This window comes from Protopterus annectens, chromosome 9.part0 (assembly GCF_019279795.1).
Source record: "Protopterus annectens isolate FY-2018-M chromosome 9.part0, PAN1.0, whole genome shotgun sequence".
Classification (NCBI taxonomy): domain Eukaryota; kingdom Metazoa; phylum Chordata; order Ceratodontiformes; family Protopteridae; genus Protopterus; species Protopterus annectens.
The window spans coordinates 743,404,846-743,432,586 of record NC_056743.1 but is presented as its reverse complement, the minus strand read 5'-3'; the positions used below and the strand labels follow the sequence as shown (position 1 = coordinate 743,432,586).

The 27,741-nt window shown below is 43.1% G+C and overlaps 1 protein-coding gene across 1 annotated transcript in view; it reads right to left on the bottom strand.

Moving 5' to 3' along the window:
* Window positions 1–27,741, bottom strand: part of LOC122811497 (NF-kappa-B-activating protein-like) — a 561,457-nt gene that overhangs the window by 278,547 nt on the left and 255,169 nt on the right. Inside the window, 2 exon segments of the mRNA XM_044083373.1 lie at window positions 12,463–12,511; window positions 17,290–17,403. Of these exon segments, the coding sequence (XP_043939308.1) occupies window positions 12,463–12,511; window positions 17,290–17,403 (163 nt within the window).

The following is a 27,741-nucleotide window of genomic DNA, read 5'->3' as shown; positions in this document are numbered from 1 at the left end:
TCTCACCAGTGGAAAATAAATACCAATATGTCCCTTGTAAGGAAAGGAGAACAACAAGGAAGAATGGTAATAAAAGGAGAAAAAAGGGGGATGGAGGGAGGGAAACCAGACTGCAACAGTGAATACACTCGAACATCTACATTTATGGTAAGTGTACACAACTGTACTATGTTCTTCGTGATTCACTGTTGCAGTCATCACATTTGAGTAGATTCCCAAAGCTGAGGAAATGGGTGGAGGCAGTCAAGGAAGCTATGGAGCTGGCTAGGATGCCCTGCAACACTGCAGAGGCAAACCCTGCCCTAGATGTTGAGAAGAGAGGCAGGTGGTAATGCTAGGTAAAAATGTGAACAGATGTCCAGGTGGCAGCCTCCGGGATTGTCCATGGTGGAGACTCCTCTGAGGAAAGCTGCGGAGGTGGAGGCGGCTCTGGTGGAGTGCGTCCTGACGCCCTTGGGGGAGGCTTACCATGTTGTTTGTAGCAGAAATGGATGCAGTGTGCTATCCATTTGGAAATGGTTTGCTTGGATATGGCTTTGCCTTCTGCCCCTGTGTAGCAAAGCTAACCAGCAATTGATCAGACTTTCTGAAGGGTTTAGTCCTGTCCAGACAGTATCTGAGCTGTCTGTGCACATCTAGAGAGTGAAGAATCCTTTCCCCCTTGTTCTTGGGATTAGGAAAGAAGGTGGGCAAATTAATGGATTGGTTGAGACCCACACTGGACATCACCTTGGGCATGAAGGATGGGTTAGTTCTGAGGAATAACCGGTCTGCATGGAAGATGAAGGGTTCCACAGCCATGAGTGCTTGCAGCTCAGTGACTCTTGTAGCGGAAGTGATGGCCAGAAGGAAGGCTTTCTTCCAGGAGAGAAATTTTAGCTCTGCACAAGAAGCTGGTTTGAAAAGAGGCAGGGTGAGGTTTTCCAAGCCAAAGTTAAGGTCCCAAGCTGGTGTTGGTGCCATTCTGGGGGGCCTCAAGTTGCTAGCCCCTCTGAGTAACTGTTTGATCAAAGGGTGTGAGAAAAGGGGCTGCTCAGTGGGAAAATGAGCAGAATTAGCAGAGGCATGAATTTTTATAAAGGAGAAAAAGAGACCACTGCGTAGTAGGTCAGCTAAGTAATCCAGAATGAGAGGGACGGAGGGTTGTGCCGTACTGGCCCCCTTAGCCTGGATTCAGGTGCAGAACCTTTTCCATTTATCTGCATAAGACTTTCTGGTGCTAGGGCATCTTGCCTCATGGATAACATCCAGAACCTGTTTATTGAGGATGGCAGATTGGTTCGGGGTTAGGTAATAAGCTAAGCTGCCAACATGAGCGTCTGCAATTGGGGATGCATGAATTCCCCTTCCTTCTGGGTTAGGAGGTTTGGAATCTGAGGAAGATGCCATGGAGGCAGCGAGGACAGGCTGTGCAGCAAGGGGTACCAGTGCTGTCGGGGCCAGTCTGGAGCTATAAGAATGGTCTTTGTTTTTTCCTCCCTTATTTTGAGCAGTATCCTGGGGATGAAAGGTAGGGGAGGAAAGTCACAGACCGAGAGGCTGGCCCAGGGGAAGAACAGGGCATTCACTTTCCAAGCCATGCAGTGATGCTCCTTGGTGCAGAATTTGCTGAGCTGATGGTTGGTGTGGGAGGCAAAGAGGTCGACCTCCAGGGTTCCCCACTTCTGAGTTATTAGGAAGAAGGTACTTCTTTTGAGCTGTAACTCGTGTGGGTCAAAAAGGTTTCTACTTAATTGGTCTGCCAGGGAGCTGAGAGAGCCTGGTAGGTATTGTGCTAACAGGTGTATTTGCATGGAAGAGGCTGTTGAGCCAAAGGGTCATGGCCAGCCTGCATAGAGGGTATGAGTGAATCCCTCTCTGCTTGCTGATGTACCACATCACAGTGGTGTTGTCTGTTTTGATCAGGAGAACCCCTGGGGAGAGAGAAGGGGTTTGAAAGCTATCAAGGCATGCTATGCAGCCATCATCTCTTTTTGATTGATGTGCAAGGGGATTTGCTGTGAGCTCTATTGGACCTGTATGCATCTACTGTCCAGGTGTGCACCCCAGGCGTAGTCTGATGCATCTGTGGTGAGGGTCTGTGTGGCAGGGTGTGGGAAGAAGGGCAGTCCCTTGCTGTGGGAGCATGCTGCTGCCCACTAAAGAAATTATTTTCTGAGGCAAGGAATTATAGGTAGAAGACTTTCCAGGTCTTGAGTGTGTTGAAACTAAAGGCTCTTTAGGTACCACTGAAGTTTCCTCATATGCAGTCTTGCATATGGAATGATGAGTATGCAAGATATCATGAACCCCAGAGCTTGCAGGATTTTCCTTGCAGAAAGCTGGGGCCTGGTGGCCAGTTGAGAGACGTAGGCTGACAGGAAAATTTGTTTCTCTGGTGTAAGGTATGCCATCTGGGATGCTGTGACCAGACTTGCTCCCAGGAAGATAATTCTTTGGGTGGGCACCCGTTTTGATTTCTTTTCATTGATTTTGTACCCTAGGGAGGTTAGTAGGCTCTTTACAAAGGCCAGGTGTTTGAGCAGCTTTTCCTGGCTGTCTGCCTGAATAAGGCAGTCATCTAAGTAGGAGTAAATTTGAATATTTCTTTGTCTGCAAAAGGCAATGGCCGGAGTCAGGCATTTTGTGAAAACTCTGTGAGCAGTATTAAGCCAAAGAGAAATGCAGAGAAATGAAAGTGTTGAGATCCTGCCCTGAAACGGAGCTATTTTCTGCATGACTCCCTGATATGAATGAGGAGGTAGGCCTCTTTTAGATCGAGGGTGGCGAGCCAAGCGTCCTTGGAGAGCATGGATAGCAGCTGCTGGAGGGTGAACATTTTGAATTTTGGGATCACCAGGAAGGTGTTTAGGATAGATTGAGGATGGGGTGCCAGGTGCCCTCTTTTCTGGGCACCAGAAAAAGTCTGGAGTAGAAGCCTTGGCCTATCTGTTCTGCAGGAACGTGCTCTACTGCCCTCAAAGAGAGCAGGGAATGTATTTGCTTTTGAGCCTCTGCCCACTGATTTGGCAGTAGATCTGGGAACCCTTTTGGGGTTGGAAGGGTGTGGAAGGAGAATTTGTATCCATGAGACACAAAGTTCAGAGCCCATTGATCCTTGGTAATGGTGGCCCAGGGTAAGTGAAGGTGGGCAGAGGGGAGGTCGGAAGGAGGTGAGTCACTGTGAGTTCTTACCATAAGGGATGGCTTAGAACTCCCTGGTCTTGAAGTGGAGGTAGTCCACTGCTTAGATCTCTGCATTCCATGGGGCTGCTGTCTGGAGGGGGGGGGGGTCTATTTCCATGAGTCTTAGGCTGGGCCTGTTTACTCAGAGCAGGAAAGGATGCTTGGAGGGAACCCGCCTGCAGAATCTAGGGGGCTGGACCTGTAAGAAATCTTTAACTGTTTGCATAGATTTTGCTTTTTCTTCCATCTTTTTAAAGACCTCTTCTGCCTTAGTGTCAAATAAGTTAACTTTGTGCAAGGATGCATCCAACTATTTAGATTTGACACATGGTCTGGCAGGGGTTATTTCTTAAGCCATGCGTGTCTTCTAGTGACAGACCCAGTGACTGCTGCCCTGCAAGAAGCTTCTAGGGCATAAAAACCACAGTGCAAGGTGTGTTTAGTTACTTGACTTGAAGAATGCATTAAGTCTTGTAAATCGTTAGATTCTGCCCAAGCAGGAAAGGAGGACATTTTTTGTTTAAGGAGTTCCAAGGTATATTGGTGATATTTAAGCAGATGGAATTGACAATTTAGTGCCCTGATACCAAGAGTAGCTGAGGTGTACACTTTTATACCCAATCTGTGTAATGCTTAGGAACCCCCGTCTGAGGGGGTGGGATTCTTAGCAGAGGTTGCTTTAATCCCTTTTGGCCTTAAGAAATTACCTCAGGGTCAGCTGTTGGATTTTTAAAAAGATATCTGTGAAAGTCAGGGACTCTGCAGTACCTGCCTGGTGTTCTGGGAGCAGGAGGGAGGGTGTCAGGAGACAAGCTGGATACAAGGAAAACATCATCCACCACATCCAGGACTGGGTGGATGGCTAAGGGTCTGTCTTGCAGAAGATGTAGGAATTCCCTGAGTCTCTTTTTAAACTGAGGGTAGTCCTGACTCTCCCAGTGGAAATGCTCCCTTAAAGTATACAGGGTTTCCCCAAAGGAAAAATCCTTTATGGGAAGAGGCTGAAGGAATGGATTCCTCTGCATCAGAATCCTCATAAGTGGAGATGGTCTACATGTCTTCATAGTCAGATGCATCTGACTCTTGTTCAGACAAAACTACTGGGGACAGATCTCTTTTCCTTTTTGAAGAGGTAGCTTGGCTTCCCCTGATCAGCATGATAAGGTCTACTACCATTTTAAACATTTGAGAGTGAGGCAGGGTAGCAGGTGCCTGAGAGTGGGTAGTTGGTTTCTTGGGTGTGGTTCTAACCCTGGGCCTAAGGAACTTGGTTGTATTTGAAAGAACGGCAATCACAAAAAATATGTCGGTTTGTGTTAAGATTCGGAGGTGTGAAGGACTTCCTCAGAAGCCGGTGCCTGCTCAGCGGCTCCAGACTCATCCAAGGTAGCGGCCACTGCAGGATCCTTAGACGAAGAAGAGTTTTTCTGCATAACGGACTCCGAAAGGGTCTCGGTAGCTTCCTGCAAATCAACTTGAAGCGGGCATCAAGGGCTGCGAAAGCACCTCACTGAGTACCTGATGACTAGCTTAACGAAAACATCGTTGGAAGGTCTGGACCTGCGGTCTGTCTCTGATTTTATCTTTACATTTTTTTGGAAGATCTGCTGTCTGATGGCTTATCGAAGCCATATCAGAATTCGAGGACTGTAAATGAAAATATCTGGCTACAATAAGGGCCCGAAGACAGATAGTTCTGGCTTTAAACAAAGCACAGAAGCGACAACGGGGACTTAGTGGTCTGGGCCTAGGCAAGTGACGTAGTAAAAGTGGAAGTCTCGGTGTGCTATTTGCTTTCCACAGGCGAGACAATTATTAACTTTTTCTGATATTGGTTAGTGAAAGAAAAAAGGATCCCCAATGGGGTACTTACCATTAGAAGACTTCAACTTCAATTCGGAAACGAAAATTCAGGTAGCAGCCAACTGGCACTCATGCGAAAGTACAGTTGTGTACACTTACTATAAATGTAGATGTTCCAAGTGTATTCACTGTTGCAGTCATTACATTTGGGTTATCTGCTTTCAGGAATCCCTCAGTTGGCCTGATTAACAAAGTCTTGCATCCTGCGTCGGTTGCTGTCCCTTCTTCCATGATGTCAGATCGTCAGGGGTATAAAACATGCAACAGACGCCATTACATCCGTTTTTCTTGCCCCAGATGTCAGGTGCCCCCCTAATGGGAAGCAATTAAACATAAAAGCTCAAAGATATATCTCCAACAAAAAAGCATACACACCAAAAAGGCTTTTAAGCATAGTAAAGGAAAGTAGAGGTATAGCCAAAAGAAGTTAGGGGGCTGGAGGGAGGGTAACCAGGACTGCAACAGTGAATACACTCGAACATCTACATTTATGGTAAGTGTACTACGTTCTTCATGTTTCACTGTTGCAGTCATTACATTTGGGTAGATTCCCAAAGCTATGATTGGGAGGAGGAATTTAGATAGCATTAGGGCCAGCTATAAGGCCCTGAGACTGCAGTGGCAAAGCCAGCTCTGGATTTAGAGAAAAATTTGAAAATGATAATGCTTGGTGAAAGTACGTACAGAAGTCCAGGTAGCAGCTTCTAGGATGTCCTGGGTAGGGACACCTCTGAGAAAGGCTGTAGAGGTAGATGCAGCCCTGGTGGGTTGAGGTCCGATCCTCTGGGGGACAAGTTTTCCATGGTGCTTATAGCAGAAATGAATGCAATGGTTTATCCACTTGGAAATGGTTTGCTTTGAAATAGCCTTCCCCTCTGCCTCTGCAGCAAATGCTACCAGCAGTTGTTCAGATTTCCTTTGAGGTTTAGTCCTGTCCAAGTAGAATCTAAGTTGTCTGTGTACATCTAAGGAATGCAGTATCCGTTCCCCTTTATTCTGTGGATTGGGAAAGAAGTTTGGCAAATGAATGGACTGATTAAGAGCCACACTGGATACCACCTTGGGCATGAAGGATGGATTCGTTCTGAGGGACACCCTGTCCGCATGAAAGATGATGAAAGGCTCCACTGCCATAAGGGCCTGTAATTCAGATACGCTTCTAGCTGAAGTGATTGCTAAAAGGAAAGCTGTTTTCCAAGAAAGAAATTTTACGTCTGCAGTAGCAGCTGGCTCGAAAAGAGGTAGAGTGAGTTTCTCCAAGACAAAGTTAAGGTCCTAGGCTGGGGTTGGAGCTCTCCTGGGTGGTCTCAAATTTCTGGCCCCTCTGAGGAACTGCTTGAGCAGTGGATGAGAGAAGAGGGGAGGTTCTGTGTTATAATGAGCATAAATTGCAGAGGCGTGGATTTTAATGGAGGAAAAAGACAGGCCCTTGTGAAGCATCTCAGTTAAGTATTGTAAAATCTGAGGTAAATTGGACGCTGCTGTGCTCATTCCTTGAGACTGGTTCCAGGCACAGAATCTTTTCCATTTTTCAGCATAAGATTTTCTAGTACTAGGCCTCCTTGCCTCTAAAATAATATCCATCACAGGTTTGCTGAGGGATGGTAAAGGAGAGATTAAGTAATTAGCCAGGCTGCAAGGTTCAGTGTTGGAAGCTGAGGGTGCAGAATCTGGTTCTCCTGCTGAGTCAGCAGGGAAGGATTCTGAGACACGTGCCATGAAGATAACCATGAACACTATGCAGGAGGGGGTACCAGTGTTGGTGTGGCCAGTCTGGAGCAATCAAAATCATCCTTGGTTTGTCCTGTTTGATTTTTAGTAGTACTTTGGAGAGCAGAGGCGGGGGGGGGGGGGGCCATAGACTGACAGTTTTTTTTCCAGCTGAAGGACAGAGCATCCACTTTCCAGGCTTGTTTGTGGGGAGTCCTTGTGCAAAATTTGTCCAATTGGTAGTTCTGGGGAGAGGCAAACAGGTCTATATCTGGGCTCTCCCATTCGCGTGTCAACATGTTGAAAATCCTTGGTTCCAGTTTCCACTCGTGTGGGTCCATGAGGTTTCTGCTTAGCCCATCTGCCAGTGTATTTAATTTTCCTGGCAGGATTTGAGCTTGTAGGTGCACTTGGTAGCTCAAGGCTGTGTTCCACAATGCCATGGCTAGTCTGCAGGGGGGGTAAGAATGTGCAACATCAGTAAGAAAGTGTAACATCCCTGCTTGTTTATGTGACACATAACAGTGGTGGTGTCCGTCTTTACCATTAGTTGTCCTGGAAGAATGTGGTCCTTGAAGGCTATCAGAGCATTCTGTACAGCTAACATTTTTTTTTTTGATTGACATGCAGGTGCATTTGACGTGGGTTCCATTTGCCCTGAATGCACTTCCCTGCCAGGTGAGCCCCCCCCCCCCATGCATAGTCTGATGCATCTGTTGTTAGGGTTTGGGCGGCAGGGGGTGGTGTGAAAGAGAGTCCCTTGTTTTGGTGGCAGGCCTCTGCCCACCAAAGGAACTCTAGGCGTAGGCAAGGTACGATAGGAATCATTGTTTCAAGGTCTTGACAATGGTGACACCATAGGCTTTTTAGATACCACTGTAGTTTCCTCATATGCAGTCTTGCATATGGAATTATAAGAATGCAGGATGCCATGAACCCTAAGGCTTGCAGTATTTGTCTTGCAGATAGCAGGGTTTTTGTGGCCACTTGTCTGAAGTAGGTTGTCAACTGAATTTGCTTTTCTGGAGCGAAGTAAGCCATCTGGGAAGTTGTATTCAAGCTTGTTCCCAGGAATATAAATTGTTGACAGGGTACCATGTGTGATTTCTTTTCGTTTATGGTGTACCCTAGACAAGTTAGAACCCTTTTTACAAAGGCCAGATGATTCAAAAGTATGCACTGGCTTTCTGCCTGAATTAGACAATCGTCCAGGTATGGGGATATTTGAATATTAATTTGCCTGCAAAATGCAATAACTGGAGCTAGGCACTTTGTGAATACCCTGGGCGCAGCAGAGAAGCCAAAGAGCAGTGCAGAAAACTGACAGTGAGTGTGGCCTGCTTTGAAGCGTAGGTATCTTCTGCAAGATACCCTGATTGGGATGTGCAGGTATACTTCTTTTAAATCTCGTGTTGCCAACCAGGCATCTTTGCCTAGCATAGGAAGTAATTAGTGAAGCGTCAGCATCTTGAATTTTGGAATCTCCAAAAAGGTGTTTAGAGTAGACAGGTCCAGGATAGGATGCCATGAATGGTCTTTTCTGGGTACCAGGAAAAGTCTAGAGTAGAAACCTTGTCCCTTTTCCTCTTCTGGTACCAGATGAATAGCCTCCATGCTTAAGAGAGAAAGTACTTGTTTTTGGGCCTCTGCCCACTGATTTGGGGGTAGGTCCGACCACCCGCTTGGTGTTGGCAACGTGTGGAAGTAAAATCTGTATCCCTGGGACACTATATTTAAGTCCCATTTGTCCTGGGTAATGAGCTCCCAATTCTTTGCATGAAGAGCAATGTTTCCCCCCAAAGGGGCAGTCAGTTGATAAGTGCTTGGAAATTTTAAAAGGAAGTCATTGAGACAGTTTAGGATAGGGGGGAGTCTTATTATTCCCAGATTTGGAAGTGGAGGCCCCCAATGCTTACTTGTGTGTGTTCCCTGGGACTGAAACTTGGGGTTGCAGAAGTGCAAACCTTCTTACCCCATCTATCCAGCGTCCTGGAGTCTCTATCAGAAGGGGTAGGATTTTTAGCAGTAGAAGCCTTAATGCCCTTGGGCCTCTGTGAAATAGTCTCTGGATCTGCAACAGGATTTTTAAAAAGGAACTTGTGGGACTCGGGGACCCTGTAGTATCCATCAGGTTTTCTGGGAACAGGAGGCAGGGTATCAGGGGCCAAACTAGATTCCGAAAAAGCATCATCAACAATGTCTAGTACAGGAGGAATAGCTAAAGTCCTATGCTGAGGTAGGAGAAGGAAATCCCTAAGCCTCTTTTTTGAATCAGAAAAATCCTGGCTTTCCCAGTGGAAATGCTTGTCCCTTTTCCTCTTTTGGTACCAGCTGAATAGCCTCCATGCTTAAGAGAGAAAGTACTTGTTTTTGGGCCTCTGCCCACTGATTTGGGGGTAGGTCCGGCCACCCACTTGGTGTTGGCAACATGTGGAAGTGAAATCTGTATCGCTGGGACACTATATTTAAAAGCCATTTGTCCTGGGTAATGAGTTCCCAATTCTTTGCATGAAGAGCAATCTTTCCCCCCAAAGGGGCAGTCATTTGATAAGTGCTTGGAAATTTTAAAAGGAAGTCACTGAGACAGTTTACCCATAGGGGGTGTCTTATTATTCCCAGACTTGGAAGTGGAGGCCCCCCACTCCTTAGTTCTGTGAGTCCACTGGGACTGAAACCTGGAGTTTTTGCTGAGTCTGGGTTTGGCATGAGAAGACCTGGAAGGGGCTGGAAAGGACCAATTCTTGGAGGGCCAATGCCTACTAAATCTTGGAGGCTGAACTTGTAAAAAAATCTTTTAACAGTTTGCATAGATTTAGCTTTATCTTCCATCTTTTTAAGAACTTCCTCAGCCTTGCTGCCAAACAGGAGGTCCTGATTTAATGGAGCTTTAACATGATCAGGCAAAGACTGCTCCTTAAGCCAAGCATGCCTTCTGAGCACAGACACAGTAACAGCAGCCCTGCAAGAGGCCTCTAATGAATCAAAACCACATTGCAAAGTATGTTTTCCAACTTGTTCAGCAAAACGCATTAAATCCTGTAACTCTTTATTTTCCACACAGTCAGGAATCATCATCATTTTCTATTTAAGCAGTCCAATAACATGTTGCTGATATTTTAACATATGAAAATGGCAGTATAAAGCCCTAATGGCCAAGGTTGCAGAAGGGTATCAGGGGCCAAACTAGATTCCGAGAAAGCATCATCAACAATGTCTAGTACAGGAGGAATAGCTGAAGGCCTATGCTGAGGTAGGAGAAGGAAATCCCTAAGCCTCTTTTTTGAATCAGAAAAATCCTGGCTTTCCCAGTGGAAATGCTCCCTTAGAGTATGTACTGTTCCCGAAAAGAAAAATCCTCAGGAGGGGAAGGAGAGGGAACATAGTACTCTGCATCAGAATCCTCATAAGTAGGCAGGGGCAAATCCAGATCATCAGAAGAGTCAGAAAAAACAGAATCCTGATCAGAAGATTCATAATCAACTTCAGTCTTAGAAAGGGGGGGTTGGCTACCCCTGATTAGAGTTATTGGATCTTCAGCCATTCTTCTCATTAGTTTTTTAGACATAGAGGCCTGAGCATGTGGCCTAGGCGTCATTTTTTTAGACATGGATCAAGATTTAGGTCTAAGTAATGAAGGAGGCGTCAATTTAATATGCAAGTCCGTAGGCCTGAATACACCCTCAGAATCCGGTGCCTGCACAGCGGCTCCAGACCCATCCAAGGTAGAGACATCCGCGGGTTCCATAGTTGAAGCATCTCGCAGCATACTGGACTCCAAATGGGTCTCAGTAGAGGCCTGCGAATCAGAAGTAGTGGGTATCAGGGGCTGCGAAAGCACCTCACTGAGTACTGGCGAACTGGTGACTAGCTTAACGGAAGCATCGTCAGCAGCTTTGGACCTATGCGGTCTGTCTCTGTCTTTATCTTTACATTTTTTCGGAATGTCGGTAGTCGGATGGCCTACCGAAGCCATTTCTGGATAATTAAACAAACAGAGTACTGAAATAGTTTGATGCGAAAATGAACAGACGGCGAACAGTTTGATAATTGAATAAGGCACAAAACCAAAAGCGAGGGACTTCGTGGTCTGGGCCTAAGCAAGGAATGCAGTACGAATTAAAATCTTTATGAGGTATTTTCTTTCCACAAGTAATACAATTGTTAACTTTTACTGACATCGGTTAAGAGCAAGAAAAAGGATCCCAATGGGGTACTTAACTTTTTTGAAGACTTCGGTTCTGAAACTCAAAAACGATAATTTCAGGAGTCGGTCGACTGATACTTGCAAACTGCTTCTGCTTTGGGCACTGCACGGCAAGAAAGACTGATGTAATGGCATTGGCTGCATGCTTTATACCCCTGACTACCTGACATCATGGAAGAAGAGACAGCAACCGATGCAGGACCCAAGACTTTGATAATCAGGCTGGCTGAGGGCTACCTGCAAGCAGGTAACCCAAATGTAATGACTGCAACAGTGAAACATGAAGAACATGGTATATATACATGGGTTTGTGTGTGCATGTGCACATATATTTTCATACAAACATACTTAACACATTATAGAAACAGATACAACACACAATAAAAATCATAATAAAGTGAAAACTGAGAAGGGAAACAAGTGAAACAGGTCAATAGCTTCAAGTATCTAGAAGAGTGGGTTGATGAGAATGGAAGTCTGAATGAGGAGGGCAAAGCTAAAATCGCAGATGCTGTAGCCAACTGGCACAGACTGGCAGGGGTATTGTGACAGGAGAATGCCAAAGAAGCTGAACGCTAAGATGTACAAAACAGTGGTGCAATAAGTTCTTCATTATGGCACAGTAACCTGGGCAGTGAAAGCAGAGCAGCTGAGGAAACTAGAGGTGATGGAGACAAAGTGCCAGAAACGGGTGGTAGGATGCACACTGCAGAACAGAAGCCAAAATAGTTCCAATTACTTAGAAGGTCAAAAGAGAACAGCTTATGTGGTTCTGTCACATTTTCAGGAAAGCAGAGGACTATAAGGTGAAGATTTTGGCAAGACAGGAAGAAGGCAAGAGAGAGAGGATGTCCAGCCAACTGAAAGATGGACTGGGTGAGAGACCTGCAGCAGTCATGTACCACTACTGAAGAAGACTGGAGAGTGGCACTATACTGAGAGAGGTGACCCTGACCCCATGTAGGAAAAAATGGGAAAATGACCACACACAGCCAAAAATGGCATTTTCCACATTGATACTTAATTCAAGAAATATAGGGCGGCCACGGTGGTGCAGCAGTTAGCGTTGTTGCTGCACAGCAAGAGGTTCTCCGGTTCAATCCTCGGCTGGGGTGCCTTCTGTGCAAAGTCTGCATGTCCTCCCTGTGGTCGCGTGGGTTTCCTCCGGGTGCTCCGGTTTCCTCCCACATCCCAAAGACATGCTGTAGGTGGATTGGACACTCTAAATTGGCCCTAGGCGTGAGTGAGTGCATGAGTGTGTGTGCCTTCCGTGGAAGGTTGGGTGCTGGGCTGGCAACTCGACACCATAAAATCTCCACTGCCAATCACGAGCGGTCATGTGATCTGCTGTGGCGACTCCTAAACGAGGAAAAAGCCAAAAGAAGAAGAAGAATACTTAATTCAAGAAATACATAAAAATATAAAAGCTGAAATACTATGCAATCATGGATAATAAAGTCTGAGACAAAAAAATAACTTTGGCATGAAAAATTTAACATTTTGAATGTAAATTACTTAACTTTTTGTGTTTCTGTTTTTTCTTCCTTTTTGCTTTCTTCTCATCTTCATCTAGGGAAAAGCAATCAGAAAACAAACAGATAAAAGACAGCAAAACTGAAGGTATTCTGAATCACTAAAATAATGACACAGAAGGATTGATTATATATGCAAGTTTTCTAGCAGATATTTTCAAAATTCCATCAAACGGAATATGCCACAATGATAACTCAAACCACCGACAAGCATATACAGTTTATATAGTACCAGAATAAAAAAAAAATACAACAAGCTTAAACTACACCTCTTTATAAATATGCATCACAGCATCATAAGATGATATCTGAGGGGGCAGTGGTGGAAAAGAGGATGACAAGCCTGCAGAGCACTCATCTTTTTTATGTTGATATGATCTGCCCTCTGATGAGGAGGCCAGAGAACCTGACCTTTAGAGGGCCACAAGACAGACCCCCACTATGAGTCTGAGGCACCCATGTATAGTTTTTGAGGCAGAATTGGGGTCTGGATGGGAAGCCCTGGTTTGAGAGAGACTTGCTGAATCCACCACTGAAACTAGAGTTTGATACAAGAAGAACAGAGGACTCCAGAGAGCGGCAATAATGAAGCCACTCTAATTTGAGGTACCACCATAGCTTTCTCATACGCAGCCTGGTGAAAAGAAGCATGGGAAGAGTGGAGGCCATAAACCCCAGAACCCTTAGAAACTCCCAGGATGTAACAATGAACAGAAAGAGAGACTGGAAAAAGGATGTCAGAAATAAGTCCTTTGGAGCAGGAAGAGAAGCCAATATGGGAAGAGTCTGAAGCCAGCACCCCAGGAAAATATGATCCAGGGACGGCGTTATAACAGATTTCTTGAGGTTTATGATGAACCCCAGACTTTGCAAAAGACAAGGGGTAAAGTGGAGATCCAACAACAGACTGCTAGAAAAAGTAGGTCACCCAGCTCAAGGGATACAGATTTCCCCGAAGTCTGCAAAAGGCAATGGAGCAGTAGAAAGGCCAAAGGGCAAAACAGAGAATTGAAAATGAGACGAAGAAATAGAGAAACGTAAAATTTCCTCAACAGAGGGTGAACAGGGATGTGAAGGCAGGCATTCTCGAGGTCCAGGGAAACCAAGAAGGCCACGGGAGAACAAGAGGAAATGAGGTCTGAAGAGACAGCATCGCAAAGAAGGGACCTTGAGAAAAATGTTGAGCAAAGAAAGATCCAGAAAAGGTCTCCAGGTACCCTCCTTTCGAGGAACCAAATACATTCTGGAGTAAAACTCCATTCCCAATTGGGAGTGTGGAACATGTTGAATGGTACCCTGATCCAAAAAGGACTGCAAAACCTCTGGGAAATGAGAAAGTTGTTCCCGGGAAGGCTATGGACCAGGCCGAGGGGAAGAGAAGGCCAAATGTTAAATGCAGACAAGCTTGTCCTGAAAAGAAGGCTTTTGAAACAAAGGAGTTTGAGTGGATTTAGCAAAAAGAATACATCTAGATCCCTTCTTACCCTTGGGAGGTGGGCAAGTCTGTCTGCAGACAAATGCAGACTTAGAACACCTCTTGAATTTGGAGTTAGCAGAGACAAAAATATATGTCTGTGTTCCTGCAGGACCTTACCCTTATCCTGAAGAGACTTAAACAGGTCAGCCACAGCTGTCCCCAAGAGATTGTCATTATCCAGAGGGGCATCCAAAAGCTTGGATTTTACATCATCAGGTAAAGCCTGTAGATGTAGCAAAGAATAATACCTCATCACAGAACAGAAACAGCAGCGCCTGGGAGAGGCACCAGCAGCATCACAGCTGTATTACATAGAGTGACAGGTGACCTGGGAAGTAGATCCAAGGAGGGAAGCAGCTGAAGCCTTCCCAGCAGAATCAGGAAGGTCAGAGACTACTGAAGCTATCTAACAAAGAAAGACTAAAACATACATGGTCATGTGGGTTTGGTAATTAATTACCTTAAAAGACAAGGTGGCGGTAGTATATACTTTTTTACCCAACTGCCCCATAGCTTGACTATCCTTATCTGAGGAAATGATTCTAGTAGATACCTAGAGCTTAAAAGGTTTGTCAGAGGAAACTGAAATCAATGAAGGATCAGCAGGGCACTTGTACAAATATTTGCAATGATGAGGCACACTAAAGAACCTGTCAGGTTTCATAGCAGCCAAGGGTTGAGAATAAGAAGCCACAGATGCAGCAGAAAATGTGTCCAAAAGTGCTCCTAAAATAAAGAGGAACAGCAGATGGCTTAGGAGACTCCATCTGTAAAAGATCATAATATTTTCTTTGGATGTCAAAGACCTGGAAGCAATCACATTTGCAGTACTCCTTCATATGAGCAATACTACCCCCAAAGAATAATTCTTCCAAGTGGGAATCTGGGCTCAAAGAATCCTCTTCCTCAGAACCATACTCTTAGAGGGGAAAGATTTTGAGAGGAGAAAGCTAGGGATTCCTCCCCAGAGTCCAAGTTCTCATATGAGAAATCCAATTCCCTAGGCCTCAACAGTGGAAGAAGACCATGGCGGAGAGTGGACAAATGCCTCTTGAGGACACTTCAATGCCATTAAAGCACTAAATAGACCCAGAGTAAAATCCTGACATTTGTGTTGGGGGTCTTTAACAACAAAGGTAATGTGTTTGTTTTTTGTTTTGTCTTGAGAAGGACATTCCATTCACCTAAAAGACTCTTAGTGGTTCAGACCCCTGGCGAGATTCAATAACTGTAGTTGGAATCTCTTCCCTTACCAGAATCTGAGGAATCCCCCTTGGCCCCTCAGAATGAATCAGCCGATGGTCCCCGCAACATCCAGAACGGATGCTGGAAAATCCTCAGAGGACGTGCAAGAATTCAGATTCTTGCCAGCCCCTGGCAGGGTCATGGCAGAGGAATCCAAGGCAAGCACCAGACAGTCATCAAGGCCTACATTAGTTTCTAGATGCCTGGAGGAAGTTGGGCAGCAACCAGATCAGCCCTAGCCTTCTTGGCCTTCTTCTGGATAGACAGATGACCTTTGGGGGGGGGGTCCTCCACAGCACCCTGAACCAGCAGCTTAGGTCACTGGTTCTCAAGGTATATGGATAAGGAATATAAGCGACTATGAAGGGTCTTGGGGACAAACGCTGGACATGGAGCACTGCATATGATTGTTGAAAGATCCTAAGTAAAAAAGACACTAGTTGTGATGGTCTTTATGGGGAATCTGTCTCCCACACTGACATTTTCCCTCTTGGATGACATGAGCACAAGTATAAAACAACAAAGAAAAAAGGTAGAGAAGAACCTTGGTAACCTGCACGGCACAAAGGTGTTCAGACCGACAAAGACATTCTAAGTGTTTGTGTCTGTATGTCACCTTTATGCCCTATGCCTTACACAAGGAGCACACGTCACCTACAGCATATATGAAATCTAAAGGCTATGGTATACTGGCCGGAAGTTGGGATACCCTTGGTTGGAGATCCCTTGTGTAAAGAATACTGCAACAGTGACATGGAAAGACATCCGTTCTAAGTGAGGCAGCTTGTGCAATTCAGTAAGCTAGTGAATTAGATCAAAGGTGAGGCCCAGAATGCTTGTTACTATAACTAACAGCAGAGTAATAATTAATGACAGGGAGCTCAGCCTTTGGCATGATCCAAAACAGCCCACAAGATGGGCAGATAGGTAGCAACTGGGCACCAATATGAACACAAACAAGTTATGCACCTTGATGGGAAAATCAAGGGGTAAGTTGCATGTGAGAAGCAATACCCAGAGGGGAAAAAAAATGTGGGCGTCGAATGTTCTCACAGGCTGAATTATACTATGTAGTATGAGACAGCAGCAATAAAGACCAGGAGAATTCTGAGATATACTACTAGAGATACGGATGGAGACATTCAGTTTTTGTTACAAAGGACACTACTGAGGACTCGTATACAACAATACGTTCAGTTCTGGAAGCTATAATGGAGGACAAAAGCTCTACAACTGACAGTGACCAGGACTACAAGGGGAATGACAGATATCTAGTAGTAGGAAAGTTTTTGAGCTATGGAAATGTACACAATGGATGGAAAATGAAAGAGGAAACATCATGCAAGTGCACTGTTAAGCCAGGGAGTAAGCTGTTGGTATGGTACTAAACAGAAAAGAAGAAGGTCACTGCAAAGGGTGGTGATCAGAAGGCGGCTGCAGACACAGACAAGGCAATAGGTTACTACAATATAACTTTCAACTTCTTAGAGCACTAATCATGAACAAATCAAATAATGGGGACAAAAGCCCAAAAACAGGGACAGATTTTAAAAGCTGCCTTATAAATTCAGAAAGTCGCTAGAATAAAAGATTTTGCATTAGAATGCATGTTCTGAAGGATATGAAGTCTGAAACTCAAATGTCAGTCATTTATTGACTAAAATCTTCAACAATTCACCAGAATGCTATAGATTTATGAGTAACAATTTAAATGTAAGAGGCAGAAATCTGGACATTCTGCAAAATTATGGACAGTTGAGAGGTATGCTGTACAAAGACGGTGAAAGCCTGGCAGAGTTACAGATAAGTATAGTGAAGTACAGAGTTAAGTATGTGTTTAAAGGCATCTGCAGAAAATGGAAAAAATGTGGACAAAGAAAAAACAAATAGTATAGACCAAGTTGCGAGTCAAGTAAATATGATCTTCAATTTGCAGATATGCATGTTCATAAATTACCATAGGCATACCATGTCCCACCAAAACAGATTTCAATCCGTATTCAAAGCAGATTAAAGAATGTTTAGTTTACTCCTATAAGTTAGTAGTATAAAATTTAATTCAAATTGCAGTGCAGAATATTGCACAGCCTTACCACTAGAATCACTCTCTGATTCAGTCTCACTTTCTTCTGAATGTTTCTTGTGTTTTTTCTTTGCAGATTTCTTCTTATTCTTACTTTTCTTTTTTTTATTTTTCTTCTTTTTTACTGAAAAAGGCATCAATAAAATATAACAACTTAAGACTATTGATAGTGTGTCAACGTTGCAAAATTTAGGGAAAAAAGCATAGCTACTCTTCCATTAGGTCACACACACAGCCAACAAAATCAGCTAAATGTCAGTATAATTAAAACACTGCAAAATAAGAACATTTTAGAGACAACTCTGCTTGGACAAGTGAATGTAAGTAAAATGGCCACATTATCACAATGTACCAAAATCAGTTATGGAAATTATGCATCTTTCTAACCAACATAACTTTTCCTGGTTCGTCTCCTGAATTCAACATTATTTTACATCTTGAAGAAAGGAAAGCACTTGGACCTTCTGGCAAAATTTATGCATCTTCCTTTCACCAAACTGAGGATGATTCTCACTCACAGAATTATGGACTTGTGTAAAGCTGCTGAGTGAAATGTGTACGGTTCCCACAATAAACATGCATTTCATCAAAAAGGACAGAGAACATTTTTATGCAGTTCATTTCATCTGCAAGTCATCTTATTATGTCTTTATTAATTTTCTTGGTTTTTATTTCCCCAAGGGCTCCTGAACAAATATGGAAAAGGGAAAGGTACCGGAAAGGAAAAAGCCCAAAAGAAAAGGAAGCATCGCATCACACACAGCATTCTGCGCTTCAGTGCATTTTTCCCCTACTACTTAAATAGTAAATGAAGACAAATTGCTCTGTTATATCAACTCTTCTTACTATATGCACACACTACATCAGAAATAATGAGATAATACGATGAAAACTAAAACAATACACATTATTTACTGTATTTTCAACATGCAAGAAAAGTACAGTTTTGTACCTACCATAAATGTAGATGTTCGAAGATCCACATTGCTGCAGTCCTAACACTTGGGTAGTCCGCTGTCCCAGTCGGCCCGAATACCAAAGTATAAGGCTGACGTCGGTCAAGGCGCACTAATCTGACGTCAGGACGTCAGGGTACAAATGCGCATGACCGACGTCATATCCTCAGTCTTTTCTTGCCCCAGATGTCAGAAGACCCTAAAAAGATAAGGCCAAAACCAAAAAAAAAAACAACAACACACCAAACACCCCTGTACCAAATATATATACAATATATACAAATTTACAAAGATACAACCCCACCCACACAACCACCCCTAAAAACAGAGGGGAAGGAGGGAGGGTAAATTGGACTGCAGCAATGTGGATCTTCGAACATCTACATTTATGGTAGGTACAAAACTGTACTATGTTCTTCATCTCACATTGCTGCAGTCCTAACACTTGGGTAGAATCCCAAAGCAGAGGAAAGGGAGGATGGCAAATCATAAAGAAGCAGGAGCTGCTAACATGCCCTGTAAAATAGCAGTGGCAAAACCAGCCCTAGATTTAGAGAAGAGAGGAAGGTGGTAATGCTTAGAAAAAGTATGCACTGAACTCCAAGTAGCTGCCTCCAAAATATCCTTAGTTGCCACCCCCCTTAGAAATGCTGTTGAAGTGGCAGTAGCCCTAGTGGAATGAGGCCTAATCCCAGCTGGAATCTCCTTGCCATGATGGGAATAACAGAAAGCAATGCAAAACCCAATCCACTTAGAAATAGTTTGTTTTGACACAGGCTTGCCCTGAGAACTCAAAGCAAAAGAAACAAACAACTGCTGAGACTGCCTAAAATCCTTAGTCCTGCTTAAATAATAACGCAACTGCCTGTGTACATCTAAAGTGTGCAAAATCTTTTCCCCCTTATTTTGGGGATTTGCATAAAAGTAGGCAAATGAATAGTTTGGTTTAAAGCCACACTAGAAACCACTTTAGGCATAAAGGAAGGATTAGTACATAAAGATACCCTATCCTTATGGAAAATCAAGAAAGGCTCAACTGCCATAAGGGCCTGCAATTCAGAAACCCTTCTTGCAGAGGTAATGGCCAACAAAAAAGCAGTCTTCCATGACAAATATTTCAACTCAGCAGTAGCTGCAGGCTCAAAAGGTTGTAGAGTGAGTTTCTCCAACACAAAATTGAGGTCCCAAGCAGGAGTAGGAGCTTTACGTGGGGGTCTTATATTCTTTGCCCCTCTAAGAAATTGCTTGAACAAAGGATGAGAAAACAATGGTGGGTCACAGTCATAGTGAGCTGAAATTGCTGCAGCATGAATCTTAATGGAAGAGAAAGACAAACCTTTGTCCAATAACTCAGTAAGATATTGAAGAGCCACACTCAAATTAGGCTCAGAAACATCCAAATCCTTTGCTGCACTCCAAAATAAAAATCTCTTCCATTTTTCTGCGTACACTTTCCTTGTACTAGGTCTTCTGGCTTCCATAATCACATTCAAAACTTGCTGAGGAAGTTGAGACCTGCTGTGGTTCAACACAGAATATGCCAGGCTGTTAGATGAAGAGAGTGAAGCTTGACATTGAGTAGATGACCATCCTTCTGAGACAACAGGTGTGGAATCAAAGGTAAAGGCCATTGAGGCTTCCTTACCAGACTCCTCAGTAATGGGTACCAGTGCTGCCGAGGCCAATCTGGAGCTATCAAAATCATCCTTGGTTTGTCTTGTCTGACCTTTAGGAGTACCTTTGGGAGGAGAGGCAGAGGTGGAAAGGCATACACATGAAGATTTTTCCAACTGAAAGAAAGAGCATCCACTCTCCAAGCTGTGTGATGAAACCTTTTCGTGCAAAACTTTGGCAGCTGGTGGTTTAGTGGAGAAGCGAACAGATCTATGTCTGGAGTTCCCCATGACACTGTCAATTTTTGAAATACATGAGGATCCAATTTCCACTCGTGGGGATCCATGATTTGCCTGCTTAACACATCTGCTAAGGAGTTCTGTGCTCCCAGCAGAAACCTTGCTTGAAGATTTAGTTGCAAGCTTAGCGCAGTCTCCCACAAAATCATTGCTTGCCTGCATAGAGGATAAGAATGTGTTCCCCCTTGTTTGTTGATGTACCACATGACAGTTGTGTTGTCTGTTAGAATCAACACCTGCCCTGGAAGAAGTAAATCCTTGAAAGCCATTAATGCAAACTGGACTGCTAACATCTCCTTCATGTCGATATGTAGATGTTGTAGTCTGGCAGGCCACTTGTCTTGTATCCACTTTCCATTCAGATGAGCTCCCCAAGCTGTGTCTGAGGCATCTGTCGTTAGAATCTGACTCGCCTCTGGCCGGGTCACAGAGAGTCCCTTGTTTAGGTGACATTCCTGAGCCCACCACAAAAATTCCTTTTGAATGCAAGGTATTAGTTGAATGACAGTGTCCAAATCCTGGCAGTGCTGTGTCCATACATTTTTGAGATACCATTGCAGCTTCCTCATATGCAGTTTGGCATTGGGAAGCACCAGAATACAAGATGCCATGAACCCTAAGGCTTGAAGGACTGTCCTTGCAGTCAGCCCGGACTGATGAGATAGTTGACGGAAGTAAAGAGAAAGATTCTTTTGTTTGTCCGGGGTTAAAAAGGCCATCTGGGTTGCTGTATTCAGTCTCACACCCAGAAAGCACATGTCTTGAGAGGGTACTAGACTGGACTTTATTTCGTTCACAGAATACCCCAGGCATCTTAGCACTGCTATCACATATTCCAAATGCTGAAGAAGCACGTCCTTTCCTTGAGCCAGAATCAGGCAATCGTCCAAGTAAGGATAAATCTGTATACCTCTCAGTCTGAAGAAAGCTATCACTGGAGCCAGAACTTTTGTGAATACTCTGGGCGCAGTAGATAAGCCAAAAGGCAATGCAGAGAACTGATAGTGAGAATTCCCAGCTCGAAAACGCAGATACTTCCTGCAACTTAGTCTGATAGGAACATGAAGGTAAGCCTCCTTGAGATCCAAAGTTACCATCCAGTGATCTTTGCCCAGCAGAGGTAAAAGCTGTTGTAACGTCAACATTTTGAACTTGGGAATGTCCAGATAAGTGTTGAGGATAGATAAATCCAAAATTGGTCTCCACATGTTCCCCTTTTTTGGTACTAGGAACAGGCGAGAATAAAATCCTAGGCCCCTTTCTGGCATAGGAACTGGCTGTATGGCCCCTATTTGGAGCAACATAGAAATTTGCTTGTAAGCCTCTATTCTTTGTTGAGGAGGAACGTCTGGCATGCCTTTGAAAGGAGGCAAGGTATGGAAATAAAACCTGTAACCGTGGTGTATAATATCCAATACCCATTTGTCTTGGGTAATCAAACTCCAATTTTCTTTGAAAAGTGCCAACTTTCCCCCCAAAGGTGCCGCCAGACGAGAAGGCTCTGGCAGCTGAAAAGGCAAGTCATTGGGTCTGTTTACGAAAGGACTGACCCCTGCCCTCACCAGAAGACTGAGCAGGTGAACTCCCTGTTCTAGGCCTAAAAGAACCTTGAGCTCTGCCCCTACCACGTCTAGACCTACCCCTAGACTGGGAATCATAAGAAGGATATGTCCACCCCTTGGTAGGCCAATTTCTACTAAACTTCGGAGGCTGAACCTGCAAAAAATCCTTAACAGTCTGCATAGACTTAGCCTTGTCTTCCATTTTCTTTAAAACTGCTTCAACAGGAGAACCAAACAACACATCAGATTGTAAAGGAGCATCTAAAATCCTTGTCTTGACATGCTCAGCTAAATTCTGATCCCTCAGCCAGGCGTGCCTGCGAAGAACAGAACCAGTGGCAGCCACCCTCGAAGAGGCCTGTACAGCATCAAAACCACATTGCAAGGAATGCTTACCCACCTGTTCAGAAACATGAACTAAATCTTGCAACTCTTTACACTCAATACCTTCCGCCAGAGCATCTACCTTAGACTTTAATTGAGAAAGGAGATAGTTTTGGTATTTCAACATGTGAAACTGGCAATTCAAAGCCCTCATGGCTAAAGTGGAAGAAGTATACACTTTCTTTCCCCATCTATCCAAAGCCCTTGCCTCTTTATCTGAGGAACTGGATTTTTAACAACAGAAGCCTTAACACCTTTAGGCCCCTGAGAAACAGTTTCTGGGTCTGCCCTAGGGCTCTTAAAAAGATACTTATGAGCTTCAGGCACCCTATAATACCTATCTGGTTTAACTGGAGCAGGAGGCAAAGAATCAGGATTAAGAGAAGCCTCTGCAAAAACGTCTTCCACCACATCCAGAACAGGAGGTATAGCTAAAGGCCTATGCTGGGGTAGGAACAAAAATTCCCTAAGCCTTTTCCTGGAATCAGAGAAGTCCTGACCTTCCCATTTAAAATGCTCCCTCATGGAATGAAGAGTCTCTGAAAACGAAAAATCCTCAGGAGGAGAAGCAGAAGGAGTAGAATCATCCACATCAGAATCAGAATAAGGAGAATACTCCTGCAAATCTTCAGCCGAAGACTCGGAAGCCTCCGAACCCTGCTCAAAACTCCCAAGCTCAGATTCCACCCTAGGCCTCTTATCAGGAGGGGGGTAAAATACTGAGGCAAGAAAAAACCAAAATATTCCCCAACGGGGTACTTAGCCAACTTTGATTCGGTCTGAAACTCCGACTTCGGAAAATCTCAGAACGCCAACCTGCACTTGCAACGCTGCTTCTGCATCGGACCACGCGGCAAAAAAGACTGAGGATATGACGTCGGTCATGCGCATTTGTACCCTGACGTCCTGACGTCAGATTAGTGCGCCTTGACCGACGTCAGCCTTATACTTTGGTATTCGGGCCGACTGGGACAGCGGACTACCCAAGTGTTAGGACTGCAGCAATGTGAGATGAAGAACATCAGCAACACAGCACTTCCTTAAAACATCCACATCTTTGTTTGGAACAGATATTCTGTAATTTTGGAAATGCTGCTTTAAGAGAATGGTGTACTCTCTAAACTCTGCCTGCTTTAATTACTAAACAAAACACAAAGTTGAGGTTAAGGGGCCCCCTGAATGTGACCCGTTCACGTAAGGACCAACAAGGGATAACTTTGTTAACAAAATATAAATAAAGACAAGTCATCTTAACCAGTAAATAAATACAAGAAAGTTAAAGAAAAGGCATGTACTGGGATTCATTAACAATTGTGTAGCCTCCGTTCAAACTCTACATGATGTTTATATGTTAGCGCGATAAGTAGCAACACTAATCTCATATGCATGCTGCTCATCACGCTACATGAATACAAACAAGTTTTTGTGGCCAGCCATAGTGTTGGTGGCCAGGAAACATGTTGAGCAGCACGAGAACACACAGTGAACAAACAAGCTAGCCTATGGGCAAACCTGTTAAGCATGCTCACGCAGACAGCACAGAGAGCCATACAAGACAAATAATGCAAGCTGCACACAAGCAGGGAAGGCTTACTGATTGTACTGTGCACATAAATCATACGTATGACTACAGAAATAAGTGAACGGGGAAGGGAAACAGCAGGGGTAACTACAATACATGGGTTACCATACCAGAAAAGTGTACCGAGAACAATGTGGGCAGACATCAAAGAGATGTATACAGAAATATGTAAGAGCGGAAAGTGAATGTTCAAAATCTAGTAAGATAATTGATGTGAATGAATGTGTTTACATCACAGAAAATTTTGTAATACATATAACAATATTGCCAGATTTGCTACAGCCTCTCCATAGAGGACTCATCATTGTTCTAATCTTAAAAAACTAGGGTGGCTAGAATTACCCAACCTAATACATTTTAACCAACTTACAATCGCCCATAAAGCTCTCTACCACCCAGACAATACCCCAATGTTCTCCACCCTCATAAAACCCTATAGCAATCTGAAGAACCTGCGCTCCTCTAACAAAATACTGATTCATACTTCTCTATATAAGAACTCAGCAGGTGACTCCACATTTTCAAACTCAGTTGGGAAAATATGGAATCAACTACCTCAAGACCTCACTACTCAAACATCAATCCCACTATTTAAAACTAAACTTAAACTCTTCTTTTCCAACCATTGGCTTTGCTCTTGCAATAACCCAGACTAACCTTTTATATCTCCCCGCTTTGGGACTTTTTCCCACCCTCTCTTATCTCGTATATCTAACTCTCTACATTACTTTCTACAAAGCTGTTTCTATTACGTCACTTCTAATAAAGGCGCTAAATCTCTACTTTTCAACTTCTTATAAAGATGTAATAGAGTAACTAGGTACTTTACTTGTATTTTTATACTGTACTCTTTTCTAAGTAATAGAGAGACTAGGTACTTTACCTCTTATTGTACTCAAATGCTTTTAATTCTAACAGAAGGTTTAAAGTATATGTTATTAGATATTATTTGTATATGCTGATATATTCTGATAAAGTTTTTTTGTTTAGTCTTACTATAGTAGCATTGTAGAGGAGCTTTTCTCCCCGGGCCTCCACTGAAAATGGACATGTATCCAGTTGGACTAGCCCGGTAAACAAATGTAAAATAAATAAATAAAATAAAATAAATATATCATAATTAATTAACAGTGGTCACACTTCCTGAGCAAATACAGGTAAATAAAAGCAGACATGATATTACAAGATGTGACAGTTACACAAATTAACACTGTAAGAGAGGGGAATGACATTACATATGAATGTCATTAACATGCTCAGTTGAGACGACTGTTCTCAAGGACAGTACATACATTATGAGAACTATGCAAACTGTGCATTCTGTTAATATAACCTATTGTAAAATAGTAATGCCTGAGAAGCCACAACCTCCTTCTGCAGCAATCAAACCCATCCCATTAACATCAACACTGACCTGTGTATTAAGCTCATACACCACAGAAATAGGCCTAACACATGTAGGAGAAGCATCACCCTTGAAGGGACTTATACATTGTAATATTCTAATGGATATGCATCCCATACTGTATGTGGTGTTACAAATGTGGGAGCAGTGTGTGTAATGCACTCCAACTTGACAGTTATTCTGCAGACAGATAGGAACAGATGGCAGAAAAGGTAGAAATGGGTATTGTCAAAAACAAATGAAATGAATGTATGAATTAACAAATAATCCCTGACAGTAAATGTTATATCAGCGTGTCAGAATGATGGCAATTAACTGAGATAGCTTATGTGCACACAACTGTGATTATTCCTAGATCAATTTTCCATCATCAAGGAAGGTTGCTCTGTATGTCTGAAGACATAAAACTAACAACTAGAGAACATTAGTGTACACCACAGGGCTCAATGCATGTGCCAAAGTAGCACTCTCACCACGATGCTGGAATAAATGTCTAATGCCATGAAATCCAAAGCTGCATTCACATGTGTTTGAACAACATACCAAGGGACATGACTGACGTGATGTAATGGTTGTTGTGTGATGTCAATACGTTCACACAAAATTAAATCCTATGCTACAAATGAACATCAAGCTGTACAACTCCTCCAAATAACAATATGGCTATTAATACATTCATCACAGTGGAACTGTTATCACAGCTGTTGAACTCCACCTATATGAAGTCACTCAATCATCTGTACTGCATTTTCCCATAATTTTTATCTTCTAAAAATGATGGTGGCGGCCTCCACCACTATATACATACAGAGTATAATTGGGGAGATGTCTTTCTTGCAGAACAGTTAAGGGCACATATGCTTACAGACACTCAATGCTGGTTTGGAACACCCGCCCATGTGTTGTGAAAATTAACACCATAGTGTGATCAACGAATGTGCCATGGTATATGTGAATCTCCAATTGTCATATGTGTGGTTATGTGAAAATATTACATCATATGTACGAAGCAAGGAGTGCGTGTCCCTGTAATTGCTCAGACAGAATCCTGCTGTATGTCAGACAACATTGCCTGATGCTAGTTATACTCAAACACACTTGTAAGTCCACTGTTGTTGTCACTGTGATGGTAGAACAATTATGTGCAATGTGAAAATAATCCCGTACTGGAACACATACCTTACTTAAGCAACAAAATGCATTACACGGTCTCATGTCCTCAGTCCTGAAAAAGTGCTTCACTACAACTGTGATGGAATGACAATCTATTCAAATGATAGCATCAGTCTTAAGTACAGCCTATCCAAAGGAAATGTACAATAAACACTTGTAACATGAAACAACACCTACACATGAACATAGCACATGAGTGACAACACTGTTAACAACACGTACATTGACTGTAAGCAGTGACACTGAGACTTGAGCTATACAGCTAACATAACAGACTTATGATGAAACACAAGAGCAAGTGCAGACTTATTTGATGACTTTGAACATTTCAATAAAAGACATCACCATTGTAAATTACCTTCATGTTTCCTCTAAAAAAGTGGTTAAACAGCACAAGCACACTGTATAGATATACTGCATATGAGTATTTGCAGCCTGTTCTGCACAGTAAGAAGAAACACAGATGACAGTCATTCCTGTATTCAAACTCCCTATCCATTAACAGGATCTTCACACAAGTGTACTGCACACATGCAACACAGGTGAACTCTGACTGTATGTAAGGCACACAGCATCTTTGACAGGATGACATCAGCTGTGTCAGCAAAGGAGATGTGTGCAAAAATGACCTCTACAACTAAGTGGACTTCTAAATGTTGTGAATAGTAAGAGATATAATACACTCCTTCAACCATTTTCATTCATACACACCATCAGGAGACTCTCACACATATATTCAAACTCCCTACCCATCGAATGATGCAATCTACACACAACATCAGTATATTGCAGATAGTATGCATTTATGAACAGAGTGAAAGCAGATATGGGACTGACTTAACTGAAAGAATAATAGTAACTGTTGCTACCATGATTATCAGCTTGAATAAAAAGCAAGAATGATATGAAATATAAAGTGTTAATGTAGGAATAGTATAAAATGCTGAAAAATAGGAAGTAGTAAGTGTGCTGGCATAGCTTAATTAGATGTTTGCATCCATGTAAAGGAGTATGTTATTGAGAAACAAAGTCTGTAAAAATAACTGCGTAGACGGCAGCTGGAATGACATCGATGAAGTAAAAAGATGTAACATCAAGCAACATAAAGTTAGAACATCAAGTTTCAGATATTGCTGGAACACCACATTTCAGATAATGCAAGACTGAGTTTCCTTGGACCACTGAACTTGAAAGAATCAAGGGGAAATCATAAATTAGAACAAAGAAAATTATTATACAAAGGAAGATTGTAATGCATCAGACTGAGAAAAAATATCAGACTTTTTGGTATAAATATGAGTGTGTATAAACAAGCTTTGGGAATTTACCACAGAAAGCTGACAACATCTGTGTTGCATGCTTGTAGATCCGAAAGAAAAATGCAACAGTAAAGTGGTACTAACTGAAGCAGTTTGTCTCAGTGTATTTATTGTACTTAGTACAATACAGTAATAAGACTAGTTGGTCACAGTAAATAGTTAAATATA